Source organism: Pelecanus crispus, chromosome 4 (genome assembly GCF_030463565.1).
Source record: "Pelecanus crispus isolate bPelCri1 chromosome 4, bPelCri1.pri, whole genome shotgun sequence".
Taxonomy (NCBI): Eukaryota; Metazoa; Chordata; class Aves; order Pelecaniformes; family Pelecanidae; genus Pelecanus; species Pelecanus crispus.
Genome location: NC_134646.1, coordinates 44,017,008 through 44,043,204, shown reverse-complemented (window position 1 = coordinate 44,043,204; position 26,197 = coordinate 44,017,008). Strand labels below are relative to the sequence as shown.

The window sequence follows — 26,197 nt, the reverse complement described above, 5'->3', positions numbered from 1 at the left end:
AACCCTTAGCTGTTAGCATTTGTTATGCTAGTTTGACTAAATAGCAGTCTGTGCTAATAGATCTATTATTATTTATTGCTATTTTGATGTTTCTTTCCTATATTGAAAACACCTACCAAATTAGCTTAGAGATCTTTTGTTTTCCTCTTTGTGTGAACATCTTCATATAAAATAGTCTCGCTGATTCTTTTTCCAGCTTATTAATGCCTTTTTCTCTCAAAAAAATTGCAGAGAATGGTCAGAAGAGGAATGGATATAACATGATATCCTTGGAGTGCTCAAAACACACAAATTCTGCAAAGATTTGGGTTTTGGTTAAGTAATACAAAGAAAATGGATGAATCGGCTTTGCTGGACCTGTTGGAGTGTCCTGTTTGCTTAGAGCGCCTTGATGCTTCTGCAAAAGTCTTGCCTTGCCAACACACATTTTGTAAACGCTGTCTGCTGGGCATTGTGAGCTCTCGAAATGAGCTTCGATGCCCGGAGTGCAGGACTTTAGTGGACTGCAGTGTTGACGAACTTCCCAGTAATATTTTGCTTGTTAGACTACTGGATGGCATCAAACAGAGGCCTCGAAAACCCGGCACTGGTGGTGGGACTGGTAGCACAAATGCTTTAAGGGTCCCCATTAACACTGTAGCTAATTGCGGATCGAAGGACCTGCAGAGCTCTCAAGTTGGACAGCAGCAAAGGGTGCAAGCACGGAGCCCTCCTGTTAGGGTAAGTACAATGTGATGATGGTATTTTGTTGCGATTGTGTCTTTTCCTGCACCGTTTCAAAACGGTTGGTGGCCCCCGCTTCAGGATAAGGGTAGTCAGATAGTAAATTCGGCAAAACAAAGTATTTTTGAGAATTGTTGTAGATTTCTAGCAAAACACATCAGTGTTCTTATCAGTATTGGTTTACTGTTATGTAAATATCAGTAATAATACTTCCTCGTTAAAACTCTCAGTTGTTGAGGTAGGGAGAAGAAAATAATCTCAATACCTTAACTGTCTTATTAAAAGGAAGTCAAATAGAACAAGATCATTTATATGAAAAGCGTAAGTAATTGTTAAGGGTAAACATCTTGTGAAGAATACCTTAAATTGTTCTTGATTTGTCAGCTCTAAGATGGGAGATTTTATTTTGGCTCTTGAGCTTTTTGTAATGATTCTGACTACAGTAAATTTTCCTTGAGCTGGATATAACAAACATTAAACATGAGCAGGGAAGTTACGTTCTTGTTGAAGTCAATGAAGGTTTTGCCGTTGGCTTCTAAGGAGCTATGTTTTTACTTCGCTTCCTTTTAAAAAGAAATCTTTGAATTACTGTGATCTGGTAAGTCGTTTGTACTCTCAGTCCTCACCCCTTCTTTAATTAGTTTTTCCTCAAAGTATTTTTTCTAAGTGATTTGGAAAATCTTTGTACTGTGATGGGAAGGCATTGCCTTCTGTTTGTACTCTTCCTTCCTCGGACCTATGCAACCTGTAGACTCTGCCATACCTCCGAAACAAGATTCAGTAGCCTCATTCGTGATTATCCATTCTAGAGCCTGTATCGGGAAATAGCATTTTAAGAGATGACTGACCTTGCTCTGTTTTATCTAATGACAAGACAGAACAGCTTCTCTGAAAGGTCTTGCTGCTCACTATGCGATGCTTGCGTATTCAGAGTTCCTGCGTTTCAAGTGGAGTTTCTGAATGGTTTAGGTGGTTTCCTTCTTGTGCAGTTTATTTTATTTTTAAGAAATGCCTTAAGGAGTTCCAAGGAGAGGGCTTAAATGTCTGTTTGGCAGGATTACTCTTTATTTTAAAGTATAGCTGAATGATTTAGTTTACTTGCCCAATGAAGGAAGCCTTACACTGATTTGTCCTCGGTTGTACTTGTATGATTGGAATCTGTCTAAAACATCTTAGATACACCTCTTAAGTTTGCATGAGGATTTAAAATACAGGTGTTCTTCCATTAGATTGTATTGTTTTCTCTGCTTGGTAGAGACTCATGTTAGGTTCCTTAGGATATAAAAATAATAATTATCATGCCACTTCCTGTTAATGAGTTTTGTTCTGTATATAGATTAATTGGTAAGGGAGGAGAGAAGATAATGTGGGTGGTTGGTTTTTGGTGGTGTGTCCCCCTGCTGCTGCCCTTTCAGAAGGTAAAGCTTAAAAAATAAAGAAGCTTCAGCAGTATCAAAACCAGTCTGGTCTTCTCCAGAACCCTGGGGTGCTTACCATGATACCTTGCATTTGCAAAAACTCTTCAACTTAAAACAAAAAGGAATACCCATATAACTTGTTTGTATATTTTCCTGTTGACCTTTGTAAATAACTGTGTATTTTCACAGACTGCTTCTCCTCTAAAAAGGCTTCTGGTGTGCAGCAATGTACTGCATATGTGAATGACTGCGCTTTAGAGTTTCTCAAAGCCTTATTAGAAAAAATAACTTGAATGTGGAATATTCTCTCTCCCTTTTTTAAAATGTTTCATAATATCCTGTTGTGCAACATTTGTATTTCCAGATGTTGCACAGAGTAGAAAGTGATAACATATGGAATGTTACTTCAATTTATTAGTTATGCTCTATGGCGTGCCATTCAAATTGTGACCTTGTGCATTCCTCATGCAATTAGCTGATACTGGGTATGTGTTAGCGATAGATTTCAACATTTTTATGGTAAGACTGAATACATCTTTGTTTCTGGGGTTTCACAGGCATTCTTATGTCTTCTTTCTTTGGGAGACGGAGAAAGATGATCTTCTCATCTTTTGTCCACTTTGCTGAGAGCCTTTTTTACTAGGAAGGCAGTACTTTTAAGAACACGAGCTGACTGCAGGATAAGAAGGGGGAGATGATAAGAACTCTTCCTTTTTCTAAATGAAAAGTGTTTTTTAGAAAAAGTCCAGAAAGCAAAATGCCAATTTAATGGACAGTGTTGAAATGAATGCTCTATTTGTTTTGCTAACTTAACATAAAGATGGTTGCAAATACAGTTCCTCTCTGGGAATTGGAGAGGAAAATCTGTTTCTAGATGAGTGGCAGAGTCAGATTTCCTAAACTAATTTTGCTGAAGGGGAACTAGTAAATGAAAGTTGCTGTTACATTAAATGAAGTGAACGTGGATGAAGGCTGTCAAGTCATAAACATTCTGCTTATACCCTGAAGTAATACTAAGCTCATAAATGCCCTTTCAGAGGATGCCATAATTTTCAGAAAAGGTTAATACAGCATGTACTGCAGCGTGATTTCCTGAACTGTATCGATGACTCTGGAGCTGCCAGCCCTGTTATTGCACAGTACTATGTATATTGCATTCTCTATATGTATGTGGTGACACATGGCAATAAACAAACAAATGGTTCCTTGAGTCTTAAAACTAATGAAGCTGGGTGGGTGGTGGGGATTAACAAATCTTGTGCCTTACATCTCCCCCACTGCAATAATGCTGTTTCTTTCTGTAACTTCTATAATCTTTCACTGCTGTAACAACTGCAATTTCTCCCTGCAAGTTCTTAACCTCTTTCTATTCCCTGCTATTTTGCCACATAAAGCCTTCCACGCCTTTCCCCAGTTAACAGTTGGACAAAGGCAGCATACTGCTGTACCTGATGGAAAACTCTCTTTGCTGACTGCCCAGCTCTTCTGTTCTGAGCAGCCAGCTTGCCTAGGAGAACAAATAATGGTTATGCTCATGCTGCAGTTTCTTCCCTGGTATGGATGCTAATTCTATGCATTTTTTTGGGGGTGTTGGGTTTTTGGTGTGTGTGGTGGTTTTTTTTTTTTTTTTTTTTTTTCTCCTCAAAACCTTCAGCTAGGTTGACAGCTTGGAAGAGTTTTAAGAACCTTAGCCTGCTGTCAAATCTGCTTGGGACTGGTCATCAGGAGCAAGTTATTGAGGGCTGTTGAGGGACTGCATGATCAAAACAGCATATTAAAATTTTAGGGTACTTTTATGCTCATGTTGTCATCTTGTCATTTTCACAAACAGTTATTATCTTAAGTTCCTTATGGTAGTTTTACAAGGGTATGCTTATTGCAGGAGTCGTATATGTAGCTGTGTGCCTCAGTTGATAGATGTTGGAGACCTGTTCTAACTTCTCTCTAATAGAGGATAGATTTAATATAGTACACATTTAACTTTTCCTGGAATTTGTATGTGCCTAAGAAATACCAATTCTCCTGCTAGTTTCTTTATAGTCCAAGTTTCTGAATTTAGGGCTGTCTTTGCAGCAGAACCTAGAGTGGAGTTGTCTAGAAAGTCTGAAATGCTATCGCAGTTGAAAACATTTTTTAATAATGTTTTCAGCCATTCTCTGGACCAAGTGTAGGCAGAAAGAGATAAGCGAAGGATTCAAATGACCTCCCTTTTCAAAAGAAAAGCATGGATAGCTCAAAAGTTGGCCATGCCTAATAGAGTTGATGCTTATGCTGAATAAGTATTGATGGTGTAATTTGAGTATATTATACTGTATGTCAGTGGGAAATCTTACCGAGAAATGGTTACAGTGCAGGCAATGGGAAAGTCCTAAAGCTTTCCCCTTTTTTCTTGTTTTTATTCTGGAAATCTGATGGATACCTCTGGTGATATCACTTATGGTGAAGTCGTCTTGAAATGAGAGGGTAAAGGAACATTACAGGCTGTTAGAAGATGCTCATTTAGGTGTTGAAGGGGGCTTTCTAACTGCATCAATAAATTCTTGCTCTGTGCATTCCTAAAACTTTGCTTTTCTGTTGAGAACCACTAACATCTGAGATGTTTGCAATAAATTCTTTTAAACTGAGGAGGAAAGATAAACCCACAAACAGGAGGTGGTTCTGTGAGTTTCTGCTCAGCTCAGCTGTGTTACATTGTAGTGTAAACCCACATGTCCATTCTCCAGCTTGTGTAACACAGGAAAGCAACAGTAAAATTCCCACATCTATACTGCTGCAGCAGCAGTCATTTGTGATTCAGTAGGCTTGCCTGGGAACTGCCGAAGCAGCTGTAATGCCAAAAAGGAAAATAAATGGAGCCAGGTTCTCTTTCCCCAGCCGTGGTGTTTGAAGTCAGCACACAACTTGGGGCAGCAGGGATGACGGGACACCTTCTGGCCTGTGAGGACATAAGCAGGTCAGGCTTCTCCGTCTGTCGGACTCAATGCGTGATGTTAGCAATTGGTTTTCTTTTATCCTGACCGCTCTGGAGAAGAGAGCTCCAGGGTGGCAGCTCGCGCAGTTTGGCTGCTCAGCAGGATTCAAAAACCTGACACAAGCTGAAACAATTGCTGCTGTCTAGCCGTGGCACTCGCTGGCCTACTGGGATCCTGGCAGAACTTGGTTGTCGAAGGAAAATTCTTAGATTAGAAAACTTCTAACGATTAGAAAACAACAATGGGACTGAAAATGTGCATTCATAGATCAATAACTTTATTGAAGGATTGAAAATAAATATGGGGATTGCCAAACAGCAGGAGATGTAGACTGGAACAGATGTTTAAATCGTCTCTGGACAAGAGTTAGCAGAATAGAACAGTACACAGAAATGTCGTATCAGTAAACATCTGCTGGTCAGGTACTCTTAGAAGAGGCTCACGTAGTGATAATAGATCAGGTTGTCAAGTATGCCACTTCAGGGAAAAAGTGATTGTAGAAATACGCAAGAAACAGTGGCTAATGCAATTAGCTTCATGATTGGTATTTGTGATGGTAGGCTGGAGAATCATTACTTGATGATACCTGATTTTGAGGACTGTGTTTGTACAAATTTGTACAAAATCTGCTTTCCCCCTTATTAATAACAAAGAAACAAAAGCCTATCTTATTGTTGTCTGTGTACTTCTGATTATGCATTCCTGCATGTATTCTATCCTATAAAAGTAAGGAGTGTCGAGGTGCAACTTTAACATGCGGAATATCTTAATTTGGGAATGTGGAGATAGGTGCCTATTCATATTCCAGAGTGATCATTCGAAAACATTTTGGAAAGTCTCTCTAAATCATGTGTGCACACTTTTGTTTCCTCGCACATTTTTGTTTCCTCTTACGCTTTCTGGAATACCAGATTCTGCTTTTACATTTACAATTGCTTGTACAATTTTAATTACTTCTGTGTAACACTTTTGTGTCCTGTGTTAAGCTAGAGAAAATTTAATGGAGATTATAAATACAAAAGGAGAATAGACTGTCTCTCATGGTGTTAATGTGTTTCCTCTCAGAGATGAGTAATTAAGTAAAGAGAGGGAGGATAAGCAAAAGGAAGAATTGTCTCGCTATCTGAAGACATCGGGCTAGGATTGAGAGCTTCCGGGCTCAGTTCCTGGCTCTGCCACAGACATCCTTTATAACCTTGCACAGAGTCATTCAAAGCTCTTTGTGCCTCTGTTTCCCATCTGCAGATATGACTGATAGTGCTTCCTTTGTTTGACTCACTATTTAAACTGTATACTATCTAGGGCAGAGATTGACTTTTTTATTTTGGATATGTCTATAGGGTGTTTTACAATGGGCCCACAGTCTCAGTTGAGGTCAGTAGATACTGCTGTTCACTCTTTAAATTGTTGACTTCCACATTACTGGAGAGCTGTTCATAATCCATTTCCTGTACCAAAGATGGTCCAGTGCCTAGTGTTACATTGTTTAAAGGATTTCCTTTTGTTTGGATGTTTAATAGGGAATCACAGAAATACCTCAGTGAGGAAAAGCCAGACACTTAAAAAAAATCTGTGGAAGCTGGTGTTCCGTTCTTCAGCTAGAGAAGTCTGCAACTGAATGGCACACTGGGGTGTAGATTTGAGTGTGTTTTGAAAAAAATAAAAAGAGAATATCTAATGTAAATGGTGTTGGTAGTACAGAGATACTTAATTCCATGCTTTGAACCTGATCGCAATCTTTAACCTGCCAGCTAACATTAATCTGCTTGACAAAATAGCTGTGAAACTAGTGTAACCCCTTTATTTAGAAAATAATTAGGTTTTGAAGTGAGCTGTTTATAAACTAAAACCCAAATCCACAGTATTTAAGTGTGATACTTAAATCCCTTTTTATTTTGTTTCCGATACCCTTTTTTTTTTTTTGTGTATTAGTGGAAGGTACTGTTGTATGATTGCTTTGTTTTCAGGTGGAAGAGAGCGCTGTCTTTATTTCCCTTCATTTTCCAATTTAATATTCCTCCATTTCTGTAGATTCGTTTAAAACCGCCTATGTGAAATAAAATGGTGTCTTTTTTTTTCTCCACTTTAATTTGGCCAGTGAGTTACAGGTTATTGCTTTACTCAAAAAGCTTTGATCATTCAGAAAATTTAATCTTCTGCACAAAAAGGAAGTCTAAAGCCCTTACTTTTAATGGGCTTGTGAAGGGGAGCAGTTTTTTTTAAAGAGAATAAAAATCTTTTAATTTTTCTCTTATTACCACAGAAATCAAATGCCAATAAAAATGCTTTACATAGGTGGTCCAGGATCTGGTTAGAAAAGTCAGTCAGTAGTGCTATTGCTGTGTTTCTGTATGCATAGCGTCTGTCTGTCTGCAATGGGTACCTCTTCTTCGGTGGCTTAATAGACATCCTGTACAGTAGGAAGAGCTGAAGGGGCTGATTGGGACGGGGTCAGCTAGAAATCCTTCTCCTCCCCTCTCCTTTACCTGAGTGAAATGGTTTTCACATGGTACTTCCTCTTCTTACCCCTGTGTTTAGTGCACAGATAGGAACTGTGGAAAACGGCAAGCCTGAAACTGCAGCTGTGATAATAAAACTGGAAACGTGTTATGTTCAATTGTTTGTCTGTCTTTTGGTGGACTTCCCCTTGCAGTGCATTTGGCCTTCTCCTTGTGATATGCTTAACATCTTCCTTGGTCTTTTCTTTGGCTCTGTCGTTGTCCTTTATTCAAATGTTCTCTCGACTCTGATCTTAGCATACTACTTCCAAGAAAAAGAAAACATGCATTTTTCTTCCCTCTTGTGTCTAATTTGTCCTTGACTGTGTCAAACATAGGGAACATAAAACAAGCAATAAGAAAGAAAATGTTCTGTTGAAGTATCTGGACTACAGACACTCTTGTGGTATTTATGACTAAATCTGCTAGATGAAGAATATAAAGCGCAGGTTAATATTACTGTATCGCTTAACCTCCTTTGGTTAGAAAGTGTTTTGTTTGGTTTTTGTTGTTTTTTTTTTCTTTAAATCATTGCCTATATGTACATCTTAGTGTGGGCAAGAATGTGTCTCAGTAATTAAAGCTGAAATATCATCTGGTCAGCCCTGTTCACACATACACCCTGTCACTGCGTGCATGAAGGAAAAGTGTGCATCTGTTAGGTCTCAGTTCCTGTCAGATGCCTGTTTGTTAGTACACAGAAAAGCTCATCTCGGAAAATCAGCAGTGAATTCTTGGGGCAGTTGCACTACATTGGTTCTTTGCATTTCTTTTCACATCACCAAATCAGAATCTTTCTGGAGAGCAGGCTTTTTCTTTTTGGATTGAGAATGGCAGCTTTGAGGTGAACTGGATTACTTTTAGCCAGCGAGTGGCCCTGAGGTGGGAGAATTGCACATCCGAGTGCTCTTTTCTGCGCTTATCTTTCCTGGGTACAGAGGGGGAGATCGCAGCGCTGCCCTCTGATCGTCAGACTACACAGTGGGGCTAGTCCTAGTCAGAGCCTTGCTGCACTCGGAGTGCCTGAATAACTGCTTTTATTTATTCTCATCCCATAGATATTGCTGGGGCTGCAGTGCGGTTTTTCTTTCTCTCTCTTTTTTTTTTTCTTTTTTTTTTTGTTTAGTTGAACTAAAAGTTCTGGTCTGGTGCTTAGAATCATAGAATCATAGAATCGTTTAGGTTGGAAAAGACCTTTAAGATCATCCATTCCAACCATTAACCCACACTACCAAGTCTACTCTAAGCCAATCAAGGGTAGACTAGATTAAACCATGTCCCGAAGTGCCACATCTATGTGTTTTTTGAACACTTCCAGGGATGGTGACTCCACCACCTCTCTGGGCAGCCTGTTCCAATGCTTGACTACCCTTTCCGTAAAGAAATTTTTCCTAATTTCCAACCTAAACCTCCCCTGGCGCAGCTTAAGCCCATTTCCTCTTGTCCTATCGCTAACTACGTGGGAGAAGAGACCAACACCCCCCTCACTACAACCTCCTTTCAGGTAGTTGTAGAGAGCGATAAGGTCTTCCCTCAGCCTCCTCTTCTCCAGACTAAACAATCCCTCAGCCGCTCCTCATAAGGCCTGTGCTCCAGACCCTTCACCAGCTTCGTTGCCCTTCTCTGCACACGCTCCAGCACCTCAATGTCTTTCTTGTAGTGAGGGGCCCAAAACTGGACACAGTATTCCAGGTGCGGCCTCACCAGTGCCGAGTACGGGGGACAATCACCTCCCTGCTCCTGCTGGCCACGCTATTCCTGATACAAGCCAGGATGCTGTTGGCCTTCTTGGCCACCTGGGCACACTGCTGGCTCATGTTCAGCCGGCTGTCTACCAACACCCCCAGGTCCTTTTCTGCAAGGCAGCTTTCCAGCCACTCTTCCCCAAGCCTGTAGCGTTGCATGGGGTTGTTGTGACCGAAGTGTAGGACCCAAATGCTTAAATGTTCTATCTTCCAAGTCAGCATGATTCTTCAGAGTCAAATATAGATTGTCCAGTTTTATTTTTCTGTAAATGTTCAAAGTATAATTTTACAGTTTCTAGCTGGGAAGTATGCTATTAATCATAAATGCATTTTGATCAAAGGTAAGTATTTCAGTGTTGCTTAAAAATTAATACAGATATCATTCTCCTCCTCTGTGAAGTGAAGGAGCGTTGCCAGTGTTGCACAGAAGATAAGCCGGGCATCAGAGAGTGTCCTGTTGGACTTCGTAACACCTGAAGCACTCCTCAGTCTTTAGTGTTCCTGTTAATAAAACTGATTTTGTTTCGTGGTATTAGTATTACAGTAAGGTGAGGTAACTCTGCTTTCCTTTATAAAAAGCAAAGATGCGCATATTACCTCTCTTGACCTCCTCAGCACCTAAACTTTCAAAATATATATGTACATTAAAGGCTTTTTAAAGAACAAGCACTGTCTTATCTTGTATAACTGTGGTTCAGACAAGACAAGCTTTTGAAAAGCTCTGGTTAAAGACAAAAGTATTCACCCCTACCAGACTTTCAAGCTGCTGAACTCAAGAAAAGGAATGTAGCCTTACTTGCACAGATGAGTGGAGAGGATCAATACTGAATAATTTGAAACAAGTCTCTTCAATTATTCTTTATTAGCATGCTATCTTAATTCTTTAGGTTACAGTCTGCATTTTATTTATATAAAAAAATTGGGGAAGAATGAGGCACTTCTGTCTGACTGATGAAAAAGTGTTAAGATGAAAAGTATTCAAAGATAATCAGATGACGGTCTGAGCTAGCATATACAGGGCATAGCTGTTCTAGAAGCTTATTTTAAACAAATCCAGTAAAGATTAATTCAGTGTGCTGTGGTAATGTGCCTCTGAGTAAAGATGAAGCTTTTATTCTGAAGCTGAGAGCTTGCTCAAAGAAAATCAATGTCTCATGGACCTTCACTTGTTCATGTATGGCAGTGCTCTAGTATCTCACATGGTCTTCTTTTTTCATCAGCTAGATGAAAATCTCAGAGGAGACTCTTAAATCTTATCCACACTAGCAGAGTTAAGCCATTTTCAAAACCTGTTTATTTTAACACAGTTTTAAATCCACAGCCTTATTAAGTTAACAAGCCTTCAGCCTTGCTACCAGGTTCTGTAATCCTCTTAGATCTTCGGTCTAAGCAGGGCAGAGGTAGTCAATAAGTAAATGAATAGATAATCTTTCAGAAGACATACAAGTCTTCCAGAAATAAGTCTTGATATCTACACTGAGTCTTGAAAGGTTGAGAAATGCTGATTTGAACTTTCACTGAGTATAAGACTCAGTACCTACAACTTGAGGAAAAAGTTGTTTTGTTGGGGGGGGGGAGGGCAAGGGGGGAATAAAGGTTTGGGGTTTTTTTTTTTTTTTTTCATGCATTAATTCCTGGTTTACAGCCCAATAAAATTAGGTTAAATTTTAACTACAGAATGAGGTAAACAAAAATAACAGTTTGTTTCTTTGCCATTATGCATATGCAGATTAAAAGCTTCTTTGTGGTTGTTTCACAAGCTATCTTTGAAAATCTTTCAGGCAATCAGTAGTCTGTGGATCAGAATTTAAAAAACATTAATGCAGATAATGTGGTATTGGCCACCACTGCAGCCTGCATATTACTTCTGTTCAGTTTTGGCTGTTTTAGCCCTATTGAACTTAAGCTGTATCTGTCTCCTGAGCAGAGCTCCTGAGGTAGTGGAGCTGAAGGAAGGGAAAAAATAACGAGTTTATAGTGGAAGAATTCAGCCTAACATGAGGATCACATGTTCACACGGCACCAGAGTAAGTGGATGTGGGGTGCAAGCCAGGTCCAGGAGATGCCAGGGGTGACCTTGCTTTTGGAGAGGGCGGCAGAAGAGCTGAGCACACAGTGAGTATGAGGTATGAAAGCAATCACTCATCTCGTTGAAAGGATGGGAGAAGGCCTCTGGGAGGAGATGACTGAAAAGCAGAGAAACTTCAGTACTGATGGGTGATAAAGACCCGAAAGGTCAAGTAGTAAGGGAGTGGAGGGATAGTGAATTATGTTGAAAGAAAACAAACTGTGGCAGTAGATTTGGAACATAGGAATCGACAGACTGGATAAAAAATGACGGAGGAGGAAATTGGATCGAGCAAATAACTCTCTGCTCACTGGAATTTAATTAGAAACCTGGTGAGGAGGAGATGCTGGAGGAACAAGTTGAAGAGGTAGCTTGATGTTTCAGGAAGGTTTTGGAGAGCATCAAAATAGAAAAGCTGATATGGAGGAGTTGGCTAGGCAAGAGGTGAGAACAAGAATTAAGTGTGTTGACTCACATGCCACATATTTTCCTCCAGTATGTGTGTCTCTTAATTTTAAAATACTGTGTATTTTATTTTTCATTGTTTATTTTGAAATAGTGTGTCATGTACTATGTGACATTTTGAATATTTTGGTTCCAAAATGTTTAAAGTAATGGTTTTAAACTAAAGAAGAATGGTTAAAGTGATGGTTTTAAACTAAAGAAGAATAGATTTAGACTGGATATAAGGAAGAAGTTTTTTACAGTGAGGGTGGTGAAGCACTGGAACAGGTTGCCCAGAGAGGTAATGGAGGTCCCATCCCTAGAAACATTCCAGGTCAGGTTGGCTGGGGCTCTGAGCAACCTGATCTAGTTAAAGCTGTCCCTGCTCACTGCAGGGGGGGTGGGCTAGATGACCTCTAAAGGTGCCTTCCAACCCAAAGCATTCTATGGTTCTATTCAGGACTGTGAGGATTTTTTCTGGCATATCTCTCAAGCACTATGAGATTCTTCACAGGATTCTAAAAATGTCAACTTTATTACTAATAAACTATTCTCATAGTTCTTACAGAACCAATAAAGCTACAAATGTGATCTTCCATGCAATGAACTCAAAAAGAATACAGGTGTGCTAGTGTCCTAGGAATTGCTTGGAAATCGGAAAAGATTCTTAAAGAAAAGAAAAAAAAAAAAAAAAAAAGAACATTTGTGACTCTTCTGATTTGGTAGCATTTTCTTTCACCTTGCTTCCATGTTTCCTCAGTCTTTTGTGTAGTCCTTCAGTTAGTAATAGCTGAAAATACGGATGTAAATGTCCTACCAGCATTGCAAAGCGTGGCTACAACCTTATATACTATTCTTTTGAATTTAGTCATGACAGATAAGAAAAATTAATTTTGTGGGGCAGGTTCTCCAAGCAAAACAATGGAATATTTTCACTATGTTTTCAGTCCCTTGGAGCAGCTCACCTTTCTGTAATATGGTTAAAAGTAGAATTATCTTTCTAGAATTATGTTTTCAAAATACGGTTTTTGTTCAATAAGGGTGATTTGTGTTTATCTTTGCTTTCACTAGTAAGTGGAATTGGTTTTTCAGTTGAGAAATAGAATAGCTAGTGGGCTGTTTCTGGAAACAGATTCCCAAAGCAGTTACAAGTTCAATAAATGTTTATCTTCTTATGCTGAAACCTCCAAACCCAGAAAGAAACATAAGGGTCAATGAAAGCTTATTTCTAACTTCGGCTCCTGTTGTGGGTATATGCTCTTTACTCAGGAAATCATACTTTTTCATATATTCAATTTAGAATTTTGTTGCTTGCAACAGGGAGCTGATGCCATTTATGCTTCCCTATTTGTTATTTTACCAGCTCCCTACCTTTACAAGGAACAGCATAAAAGAAAAGAGGTCAACATTTATTTTAAATGGCATAAAAGAGGAACTGGTTATTCTATGCACTGCATACAAAGGTTGTGTGGTTTTATTTCTTTAAAAAGAATAAAATATTAAATACTATGTCTGATGCAGTTAAATAGGAAATATTCATAATCACATACCTAGCGATTGATAGGGAGACTTTTTTTTTTTAAGTGTAATACTCGTTTCAAATTTTCTGAGTTTGCACTAAAGGAATCCAAGAAAAGAGGCAGTATTAGTTAACACAACTATCAGGAGGTGTTTGTGCCCTTTTTTTTTTCCTGCAGCAATCACAGAATTTTACATGCAAACTCAGATGCCATTTTAAAAATACTCTCTGCATAAAATTTTATGTAACGTGGCATCCTTAATCCTTTTGGAGCTTTTGAAATGCCTGCAATGCACACACAGTTAGGCTATACCACACAAATCCTTATTTTTGATGTTAATGGGAGTTCTGAGAGTTAATGAGATATATTGGTTGATGAAGTTTATGCCCTTGTTTGTTGGTTTCTGTAGGTTGTGGTTGTCTGAGTGGGTGTATAGTTTTGTCTGGAGTGTTCTGCTCAGTTCACAAATAAGTTTAGATTATAAATGGTTAAAAATGAAGAAATAAAACTATTTTAGAGCCAGTTTCGTATTTGCAGTAATGGAGGGGTATGGATTTATAATATTCAGAGGCACAGTCCTCAGAAGTCCATGAAATTTTTCATCTGCTTACAAGGGTATTTCAGTGCAGCTTCACTTAGATATAGTCAGATTGAAACCCAGTTGCCCGTAGCCAGATTGAAGTTCAAGGTAGTTTATCTGAATCAAACAAAAGCACTAACTTGGTCATTGTAATTAGGTTTTATAGCTCGAAAAATCTTGTAGCCCAGTATGCAGTAACCACAGCATATATCATGGCTGGGCTTGGTTAGTTTTACCTAGAGTAAATGGAAAGCAAAGTATTCCAAATCATGTGTTTCAAGCAAATGTTAAATAATTGCCTCCAGGAATTCATAAGTTTTGTTTGCATAGGATACCTTATGATGTTGGAGAAGTCCTCTTCATGCTTTATCAGATAGCCTCACCGCCAGATCTGGATGTTGGCTGCCGTCTCGTTTAGGAAATTGTGGCGTGCTCTCTTCTAACTCTATTCTAACTGCTATTTACAATGTAAGGTTAGGACCCCATGTCTTCCTAGAAACAGCATCTAATTCCTGGGAAGTCAAATACCTCTGGTTCTCAAAGCTAGAACATTAGTAAGAATTTGTAAGATTTCAGATAAGCCGAAATCAAGTTATGCCCTAATTTTCTAGGTTTGAATGCATGAATGTGTTTAAAAACTCAGATTCACATTCTTTCCACGTGTTTCATTTTGGGGAGAGAGGTAGAATCAATGAAGCTTTTGGTAGAGTGTGGCTTTCTGACTTAGGGAAAACCCATTGCTTTGTACAAAGGCAGACCAAACTTGGCACCAAACAGAATTCAAATGGCAGGGCTTTGTCAGCACCACAGAGCTCTGGTTTTGGGTGCAGACTCCAATTACTAAGTCTAGGCTGAACATACCATTAGATCCCAAACTGTGCTTTGTTGTCAGAGAAGGTAGTTGATTTTTATTAGGATAAATTAATCTAAATGTCTTAGTAGCGGTACTCAGTGGATGAAATAGCATTTGATTTGTGCTGTGTTTTGAAAAAAAGAATACTTTTTGCTGATTTCTTTCTTCTGTTCAGCATATTAAGTTTAATGGAAGAAAACTGTCCAAAGTGGTCTTATATAAACACTCACTGTGTTTATATTTTTCAAGGTCTTGTAGCTATAGAAATAAAATTGCAGTTTTGAACTTTGCTATTAAAATATACATTGGAAAATATTCTGTTGGAATACAGAAGAACGTTGACGGCTTCCATGAAAAGAGATCTGGTAGAAATCAGCCAAGTGCAGTAGATATCCTTCATTAGAGCGATACTTGTCGTAGTGTTCCTGTGGTAGCTGAAGCAATAGAAGCTGCTGCTAAAGGTGCTGATCGGCATAATAAATCTGGAACAGAGGAGACTACCCTATCAGGACTGGTAAAACTGACCATAAATACTGGAGCTGGGTCGTTGGTTAGTGCCTGAAGAAAAATGGATTTTCTGAGAGAGGGTTAAAAAGAAGGAAAAAAAGCAGCAGAGCTGTGTATGAACCATCAAAGCAACAGACAGCACTCTTGAGAGCACAGGACTTGCTGGTAGCACTAACAGTTGCAAAGTATGTGGGTGCTGTTTCTCGCTCATGTTATTTTTGGAGAATCATGATTTTATGAATGTTCTTGGTAAATACTGTTTTGAATTACCATTTTTCTCTTTCTAATGGAGGTAAGCCAGCAAGGACCTACGAAAGTTGGCTAGCTGTTCAGATCAAGGGCTAACAAATACTTTGCATTTTATCTCTTCGCTTTTTGTTTGTCTTTGCACACAACATTTTCCAAAGACACTGGAAAAAGCAGCATTGGATACAGAAGTCCCATGTTTTTTCTGTTTGGTCATTTTGTCAGTATGCATTAAATCTGCCTTAAGTGAATCACCTTAATTAAGGTAATTCAGCCTTTGCTTCAGTATTTAACCTACTGTGAAGATTGGTACTGGTGATTGTAGTAGCTTAATCACATAGACTTTTGGCCCCCTTCTAAAACTGGAGTTGTTCCGCTCTGTGAAAATAAAATATCCACTGGAAAAAGGATTAAAACCCAACTGTCACATCCCAGGTGAGTGCTTGGGTCATCGGGCCAGAGAATTGTTTTGCCATCCAGTGCTGTAATAGAGGTTAAGGGGAATCCATGCCGAGACGTCTGTGGTTTGGTGGTTGGATCTCATGTCACATTGGATCATGTGTTGCAGGTACTGATGACACTTCTATTTTCTATGGAAATAGCACTTTTTCCTCTTTTCCTCCTCTTTTCCTCCTCTTTTCCTCCTCTTTTCCTCCTCTTTTCCTCCTCTTTTCCTCCTCTTTTCCTCCTCTTTTCCTCCTCTTTTCCTCCTCTTTTCCTCCTCTTTTCCTCCTCTTTTCCTCCTCTTTTCCTCCTCTTTTCCTCCTCTTTTCCTCCTCTTTTCCTCCTCTTTTCCTCCTCTTTTCCTCCTCTTTTCCTCCTCTTTTCCTCCTCTTTTCCTCTTTTTTTCCTCCTCTTTTCCTCTTTTCCTTATCTCCTTGTTTGTATCCCCAATGAATTATTTAGCAAGATAAAATAATTCTGATTGTATGTTTTGTCTAGAAAGCACAAAATTAAGTATGGCTTGAAGTGTGGTTTTCCTCTAGTTTTTGACTATTGGATGGGGAACGTAACATTTGTTGTTTGTGTTGGCTTAGCTGTGACATTTCTCTTCTCATTTTCCTCCATAATGTAAAGATGAGATTAATTTAGGAGAAAATAGTTGGTTTCCGACTTCTGTTTTTAATGAGAAAATACTATCTCTTGGGAAAAACTTTCAGATGCTGGAGCATTATTGTTTTGAAAGAAAGTAACATTTATCAAAGCATGAATTAAGTTTTTTTTCACAAGTTAAATCGCTTTTAAAAAGCTTTAAAAGCATACTAACTTTGAATATTACATTTCAGGTTAACTATATCTCTGGGATCTTTTGGGGATTATATGTTGGCTATTGAATTTGAAGGAAAAATAACAAAAATAGGAATTTCAGTGTAATGTTATTTCCTTAGAAATAATAATAACCAGCAAATTGCATTGAGATATATGTGGACTTCAGTTTTTCATATGACCTTGCACATTGTATCTAGCCTTTCACTTTTTCCAATTCAGTGTTCTTCTCTTAAGAAATGAGTGTCAGGTATGTTCTTTCTAGGTGGTAGGAAAAATGATTAAATTTTGTGTGCTTTATGTTACAGCACAAAGTGTTTGAATGCCCGAGTAGTGCATCTGTATTTAAAATGAATCACTGAGCAGTGTAATATTCCTTTGTTTCCTTTTTTAGAAAAGCAATAGAACCACAGTCTTCTACCTCCAAGGAGAGAGAAAAGTGAGGCTGGTACAAATGTAGTATTATTGAGAAGTACAAGTACATACTCATATTATGGCTCTAGATGAAGACTAACTGTTCTACTTGATGCATGCAGATGTGGGCATAAAAGTGACTGTAGTGTGCTATATAACATGTTGGCACTAGAAAGCTGAACTGCTGATGTGTAGAAATCATCCCTTTGTTCTCTTTCCACATTCTTCATTTACTCTGTGCAATATTTCAAATAAAAAGCAAAACTGGGATTTTTATGGGTGTATTTTACTGTTTGCCTTTTTTTAATAAACTGGCTTTTTTATGTGTTGCTTAATTATTTTTTATATATGTACATTACCTTTATGTATTGCTTGAATTTTTTTTTATCCCTTGTATTCAAGGTGCTTCAGTGATGATTGTCTTATCATAGCTATAATGATTCTTCAACTCGTAGCTTTGGTGCAATTTGTGTTGGTGTCAACCATTTAATATCATCTTGTGTTTAGAAATGCGGTCATCCAGCAGAGCGTGCACAGAAAGGGCTGCTGGGCTGGCTTGGCACTCTCTGGTCTAATCTACTCAGGAATAATTAGTACAAGCATTACGGATAGTTCCAGCCAGGCAGCATTAACACCCAGCTTCTAAGAAACCTCTTGCTTCTAGTTTTGTTTCATTAGTATTGGCAGCGATGGAAGCAGAGGAGTTTTCTGCCAAAGTTATGACCAGTGTATGACCTGGGCTGTTCTTGGCTGGGGGGGACCCCAAAACACTGGAGTCCAGCTTACCTCGGTACTCTGCTTTAGATGTTGCTTAGACCAAGGGTGGCAAAATGAGGAGAAATTCTTATTGTAAGTGAAGTTGTGCTGGAAGCTTCTCTGAAGCGAATCATCCTGAAATGGAGAAGACCATTAAATGCTAAGCCTATCCACCAGCATTTTCCTGTGCGTGCTTTCAGTGTTTGGATTTTTCAGTTTCTAACAATAACACTGCAATGAAATGTACCACCAAGGCATATCAAAACTGCCGTGACTGTCAAAAACTAAATGTAGCCTCTAGCACTTTAACAGTAAAAGTAAGCTGTTCATCTGTCTCTTAATCTAATATGTTGCTGAGATGAGAAGGAACTGTTAATAAGCAGTAGAGCCTTTGTGAGTATAGACTTAATAGTAGTAGGTTTAATGATAAAGTTTATTAATGGAAGCCTTGCCCCACACTTACCCTTGTTGAAATTCAGTGTGCCTTCCGTGACAATTAATCTTAATTTAAAGGCTATCTTCTGAAACTAATTTTGGGCATGTTTTTGCAGCAGGCAAATATTTATCCCACATGCTCTTCTGCAGCAACCTGTTGTTGCAGTCAGGTGGGCGACATCAAATTTGGCTCTCTGACCCAACTGTGTTTATATTCTTACATCTTTGCTAGATGGACAAAAACTTGGCTGTTCAGATGCTAGATACTGCAGCTTTGGTCACATGGCTGAGCTTTGATTTAGGTTTCCCAATGACCACTATTCCAAAAGGGACCCACGGCAGGTAGCCCATAGGTAGCACTGAAAAGCAGCATGTGTCTGAAATCCTGCTTCCCCCAGCTGAGTGAGCTAATTCTGAATTGCAGAGGGCTATTTCACTGGCATTCACAGTTTGAAATCCTCTCCTAGGGTTAAATAGTTATGTTGATGATTCCTTTGACAGTTATTTTTTCTTTAAAAACAAGAAACTCCCCCCAAAATAGGGTAGTCACTTAAAACAACAGCAAAAAAAACCTACCCAGTATTTCAGTGACTTGAGTATTTTCCAAAACACATTGGGTTTTTTAGTCTCAGTTTGTGGAGCTGTAGACTCTTCCATTTCTGCTTCTGGAGGGTGGGCCCTACCCTACAGGCTGAAGAGCTGTAAGGCATCTCCACCCTCTTATTCAGGTCATGCCAGAAAAAAAAAAAAAAAAATTGACTTAACTGCAAAAGGTCAGTAGAAAATGAACAGGGAGTTCATTATATCAGAGGACCTGATACATTTAGTACTACTTGATAACAAATGCCTCCAAATCAGCACATGGGATGGTATTCTCTCCTTAATTTCTCAAAGGTGAAACTGAAGTTTGCTTTAATGCTTAATGTGGTGAGCGTAGTCAGTGCCTCTGGTGGCAATATGCTAAAATTTTGATATAATACAGTTGAAATAGATATAAGGCAGTAAAAAGTGCAATTTTTAATCAGGCACAAAAGCCTGAAACAGCCGTAGCTAAAGATCATCTGTAGACTGAATACTGCCTTGTAGGTTGAATGTTATCAAATCGCTTGTCTGCTATGCAGGTCTTTACTCACAGTGAGAAAAGTAGTTTTGTGGGTTTTTAAAATTTGGGGGGGTTTGTTTATCTTTTTTGCTTCTTAAAAAATATCTCGGTGACTGTAGAGGGCACAGTTTTAAGAAAACAAATTTTAAACGAATGCCTAGAGATACTTAGATTAATCTGGATTTCCCAAATGAAAATCAATCTATTTGATTAACTGAAATAGAAGGTGGAAGGGAAAGAGGTGTCAGCATGCTGACTGGGTGAACAAGAGTTGCCTATAGTCATTTTACCAGCTTAGTTTTTTAAGGTAGCTTACATTTACTTTCAGGTACTGTGTTTGTATTCACCAGTAATTTTTAGTTTCAATATTCAAAATTGCCTTAAAATCTATTTTACTATAAACCTTTTAAAAATCTGTACTGGATAATATAAAATAATGTGAGATTAAATATTCATTCATAAAGAAGATATTCTGTGCTATTATTCAGCTTCCTTACAAATTATGTGGGGGAGAAATCCCTTGTAAAAGAAAACCTGATGTGTCAGATGCTTAGAGAGCTTAGGATTCCAAGTTACTGTAGAAATTGCTTCTTTTAGTAATATTTCTGACTCAGGAATTCTTTGGGAAATTACTGAGACATGAGCTGTGAGCTGTTCTGTAGTTCCTTCCCCTAAATTATTCTGGGATGTGGCAGTGCTTGACTATGCATATTGCTGCCTTCATCTTAAATGGAATGGTCTAATTTATTAAAATTAATATGTACATGAAGGAGCCTGGAACAATAGGTTGAATTGTAGTCTTAAGTGGTATAAATAAGGAAAGAGCCACTGGATCCATCAAGATTTCAGGTCTAGTTATATCTTAACACATAACCTAAACATGGCTCTTAAAAATGTATGACTTGAGTAGTAGTAGGAAAGTATTAAATACTCATTTCTGTAGTGGCAAAATAAATATTTCTTGGTTTATGTAAGTGTGTAAGTGAAGTGAAGGTACTGAAAATTAGTTTCAGTGTATGGGTTCTGTACACAACTGTTGAAAATGCACAATAAGGTATAGAACCATAGAATTGTTAGGTTGGAAAAGACCTTTAAGATTATCCAGTCCATCCATTAACCTAACACTACCAAGTCTACCACTAAACCAATTAAGGGTAGAGTAATGATTTCATGTTTTGTGGCTTGGTGGCTGGATTATTTTTTAATGAAAGTAAAAACTGGGAATCATTAAGGTTGGAAAGGATCTCTAAGATTGTCAACCCAGCCCCACCATTCCCACTAAACCATGTCCCGAAGTGCCACATCTACGTGTTTTTTGAACACCTCCAGGGCTGGTGACTCCACCACCTCTCTGGGCAGCCTGTTCCAATGCTTGACCACGCTTTCCGTGAAGAAATTTTTCCTACTACCCAACCTAAACCTCCCCTGATGCAGCTTGAGCCCATTTCCTCTTGTCCTATCGCCAACCACTTGGGAGAAGAGCCCAACACCCACCTCACTACAACCTCCTGTCAGGTAGTTGTAGAGAGCGATAAGGTCTCCCCTCAGCCTCCTCTTCTCCAGGCTAAACAACCCCAGTTCCCTCAGCCGCTCCTCATAAGGCCTGTGCTCCAGACCCTTCACCAGCCTTGTTGCCCTTCTCAACGTAAAGAATTATTATCAAATAAGAATTTTTATTTTCTGATTAGTGATTCACTTGCTGAATAAACTTAAGGCATGTTATATTTCTTTATAAAAGAGGTGATGCGAGTATTCCTAGGTTTTTGTGGGGAAGAGTGACAAGAAATAATCTTTTATTAGTTTCACCTAAGACTATATCTGCATTTTAACAATCCCCATTTTTTCCTGGTGTTTTTTTTTTCTTGTTGTTGGATTCTCTGTTCGAGTCTGTAGTAGAAAGATTATATTATGATACCAAAATAATTCATAAAATATATTAATGAATTGGATTGCCATGTAGATCATGTTTCCAGCAGATAGGAGATGAGACGTGTGTTCTCAACAAGTATATTCAAATGCCACGAAGAGAGGTAGATTGAATCTGATTCACAAGACTGTCTCCCATAATCAGGATGCATTTTACATATGTCACGTTTGGTTTTTAACTTTCCTTCTCTGCTAAACTTTCTTATCAGAGTAGCTTATCTTACTGTCCATTGCAATAAGTATAGCAAGCTGTGAAAATAACATGTTGTTTTCAGAGGTGTGATTGAAGCCCATTATTTCCTTTCAAACAAATAATAGGTTGTACTAGAAAGTTGTTTCCACTTCAGTGTGTGTGTGAAGGTAGAGGCACAGCAACATTATTAGTATACTCCTATATTCAGTAGTCAATGTCTTCATACATTCATAAATGTTGGTATATTTTTGTGTTCAGCTAATATTACATATACAAGGTACCTCTTAATTTGTTATCTGTCCTGTACGCTTGTATTTCCTACCATATTGGCAGTTTTCTTTTATGCTTTGGTTTTGCATACATGTAGGGACCTTTCTAGTGCTACACATTGTGGTTGGGATCTTTATATGGTGCTTTTTTCTTGCGTGCTTTCACTGTTTGAGAAACCAGTATAGATGAATCACCATCTCCAGTGTACTTTTTGCTGTGGTAAGCTCAAGTACACATATTGAATAAACGCGGTTTAGTTTTGGAGGAAAACATGAAATACTATGTCATGACATTAGGTAGTTTGATCTGTTTATTGAATAAAAATTGCATTTTTCATTTCATGGGCAGATGGAAAGAGAAATATTGAGCAAAGTTAATCTCTGTCCAATGCTATATCCAACCAAGTATTTCAGGGTGGTTGTATAACTTCTGTTTATTCAAGGCTAAGGTTATTTTTTTTCTTTTTTTGGTTTCTAGTTATCAAGTTCTTTTTCCTTTGCTGATGGACTCGTACTTTTGAAAAGAAAGGCAAAGTAAACATACTACTTTGGGGAAAAAAGAGTCAACTCCAACTGAATTTGCTGAATGAGATGACCTTGTATCACAGCTCTAGAGTGACTCTAACAGTATTATTTCAGTTCAGGTTCACGTGGTCAAGGTTGCTCCCTAGCACAGCCATATGAAAATGTGGCAGTTCATGAATTTAATAAAATTTGTCTCTTGCAAGAGAGAATATTCTAGGTAAGCGGTGGAGTTTTTGTAGCTTTTTGTAGGCTTGGGTAGAGTTGTACATTATGGAAAACGCAGAAAGATGGGAAGCACTTACACAAATCTGAAAATTACAGGATTAATTCGGAAGCTTCATTTTTCGCCCTCAATAATAAAATTCATTAATGAACGCTATCTTGTAGTTAAGGCTGTGAGATACTGTTAAGTTCCAGCTCTTAAGTTGAATATATGACATTGGGCAAATCACTTAGTCTCTCTGTGAGCTGAATCATGATCTTTGACAGGTTTATCTGTGGCAATTTAAACTGTTATCACTCCTGCCTTCTGCTGAAGGTTACTGACAAAGTCAGTTTAGGCTAATCGACAGGTTATGAACTATGCCTGCTGATGAGCTAGACACGGGGTTTTTTCCTATTGTCCTTGCCAAATAGACAATAATCTTCAGCAGGAAAGTGGAGTAGAAAATAGTGGCAATAACATTTCAGATGCTGTAGTAATGTCTTCCAGAGAGGATGAATTAGTCTTTAGTTCTTGATCTGTGAAATAAATTTTTTCTTTTTTTTTAAAAAAAAAACAAACACAAAAACTTTGTTCATTGCTTATTTACTTTGTATCTAAGATTGAGGGAGGTCAGAAATTGTCTTGTGCTGCATTTAGATATCAGAATGAGGGAGCATCCAGGTGCCCTAAAAGAGAAATAATACATTTCTCTAGTTTATGCAATTAAATCTCTCAATTGTATTTTACAGAAAGCTTGCTGAAGTAAATTATTTGCCATTTATTAAATACATGAAATGTGCTTTCTGTTACGCTAAATTTTTAACCAAAAAATTATTATACCCAAAACAAGTCTTAAAAGTAGTACAGTTATACATAAGCGGGTGTTTGTTACTGAAATTGTAAATTACTGATTGCAGTAGTGGACTTGCATTACTAAAGCAATGAATGAGATTAACTAGTAGTAGCAAACAGAAATAGAGCTGGGTTTTTGACATGATTTTTCTAATTGTATTTTGAGGCCTAATTTGGTTTTTGAGAAGTATTTTTTCAAGTTTTAAGTGGAGCAGATCTGTTTTCTATTGGATATTTGTCATTCAAAAAACCCTGCATATCTCTTTCTATTTTTTAATGAAATGAGCAGGTATAACTTGTATACTTGGAAAACATTCTGTTTCTAACACATTTAGATCTTGTTTGTGGGTGTAATAGATAAGAAATCTCAAACATGGAAGTACTGCATATTGATGATGTTTATGCTAGAATATTGTGTGGTATTTATCAGATGATATATCTTAGGCTTGAACTCTAACACAAGAAGTTAAGGTTGCTTACTCATAAATGAATTTTTAAAGATTGTATCTACACACTTGTTGAAATGGAAATCATTCTACTGATGAAACGGAATGAATAGAAATTTCCCAATGGCAAGTAGGGTATTAACAGAACATAGGCAAGTCTTGGCAAAATTGGTTACAAAACCCCTGTAGATTATAGCAAAATAAATCAGATTTTTTTAGCATAAATTAGATTAACTGTATAGGGTGCTGTGTTTGTGAATGGTTTTTTTATTAATGTTTAAGTATTTCTATTATACATTCAGTAAACAGAAAAATGGTCTTTTTCTTATTCTAGCTGTATGTGTACAGCTCTGCTAATATGCGGTTGAGTACTCACCTCAGTTATAATTAAACTAGCATACAGTCTTGTCTTTAGCCTTTTTCATGTGCAATCCTTAATTACTTGAATTATGTCATCTTATAATACGGTTTTTAAAACCTTGGATACATGTGTATGTGTGTTTTGATTTACTGTGCTTAGATCAATAAAACCTTAATCAGTCACATGACAAATGCCCAGTAAATCACTGCAGAGCATGCTGTGAATTAAGTACAGTACCTTACAGTAGTACTAAAAATTTGAAAACAAAGATTACCCAAGTTTCAACATAAAGTTTTCTGTATGTTATAATACATAATAGAAAATAATCAAACTTCTCTGCCTGGTTAATTTCTTGATTTTTGGTTTTGGTTTTTTTGTGGTTTTTTTTTTTTTTTTTTTTTGAGAATTTAGCTGTACAAATTTATATTGAGTGTTTCCTAAGATACGTGGTAGGTAACCAGGTTTCTTCTAACTTGTTTGCTACCATTTGTACAAATAGGGTTTTTTTCCTTGGCACTGTGCTTTTTTGAAGGCCAGATGTTCTTAAATTAATCAGTAATAAGCATGATTTACCCACTGACCTGGAGGTTAAATACAGAAAGATTTATCCTATGGAACAGAAAGAGTTGAAGTAACCAATTGTGTACGTTGCCACCTTAGTTGTAAGAATTTTGTAGTCTAATCTTTCCTAGAAGTCAGTATGTATGCATTGTTTCAGAGTATGGTGTTAAAGATGCTATCAAATTTCGCTCAAGCCATCAGAGGAGGTACAAGAAACATTATGCCCTGTTGTTACTAATGAGACTGATAAAATTCAAAGGTTTTGCTTTCCTTGTTTGAAGTCTTAACTATTATCATCTCAGGCTGTTATGAATAATTACAAATATCTGAAGTAAGAGTGAATGTTTTGGGTTGCTCTAGGCAAATTTTGATACATGTAAACCATGAGCAGCGGCATCCAGTATTTTTGCTTAAACTGAGGGTGGGTTTTTTTAAGCTCATTTGCTACTTGAGGTAAAGCCCCTAAATCGCCAAACTCCGAAATTTCTGTATTCCTTGAGAACCTTTTAAATGACCCCCACCTTTGACTACATTTTTTAAGGGAAATTTCACTTTTGAATTAAGAAATTTAAAAATTAAGGTTTTCTTCCTTCAAATTTATTCTTCATTGAAACATGGAAAAAAGTGTACAGTCTGTCAGCTGTATGCCTCATACTATCATCTTGTCCTTCAGAAGCAGACTTGTTTCCTAAGTATTGGGGACTTCCAGCAGGCAAGTTTAAAATATGTTGACTTTTTAGGTTCTTTTTTGAAGTTTCAATTTGTTAATTATCGTAAAATGTCCTGACACAATGCACTTATTTTTACTTCTGCCCAGTGTTTTGCTTCAAAAAAAGTACGTGTTTTAGTAAAGGAATAAGGCAAACTGAAGCGAGTTCCTTTGTTTTCCAGTTTTTCCTAATTAGACATTCTTGTGGTTTTAGTTTACATTATTTGTCATCTGGTAGTAGCCAACAGCCTTTCGTTAGAGGTGGTTAGGATAGATGTGATACTTCAAGGAGAAAACTGTTAATTGTTTATAGTTCTTGCAATCTAAAAATTGAGTGCAGTTCAAATCACCTAAATATGATTAGAATTACTGTTTGTCTGATGGATTGTGCGTATGTTACGCATGGGGTGGTACAGAAAAGAATTTATAATTCTTTTATTTAAAAAAAAAAATCTTTTCTGATGGCAGGCGATAACAACATGTAAGCAATATCAACTTGTACAAGCAGTACTACTTAAAAGGAATTTACTCCTCCCTCATCTCCATTCTGGAAGAAGGACTAAAACTTTAATTTTTACTAGCTAGGCAGAGTTGCCTTTAGTT

General features: G+C 37.7%; 1 protein-coding gene across 1 annotated transcript in view; it reads left to right on the top strand.

Annotated features, from left to right (window-relative positions):
- The first annotated feature begins 333 nt into the window (after positions 1–333).
- SH3RF1 (SH3 domain containing ring finger 1) overlaps positions 334–26,197 on the top strand; it is an 89,518-nt gene continuing 63,654 nt past the window's right edge. The window contains exon 1 of the mRNA XM_075709490.1: positions 334–720. Coding sequence (XP_075565605.1) covers positions 334–720 — 387 coding nt within the window. The remainder of the gene's footprint in view (positions 721–26,197) is intronic.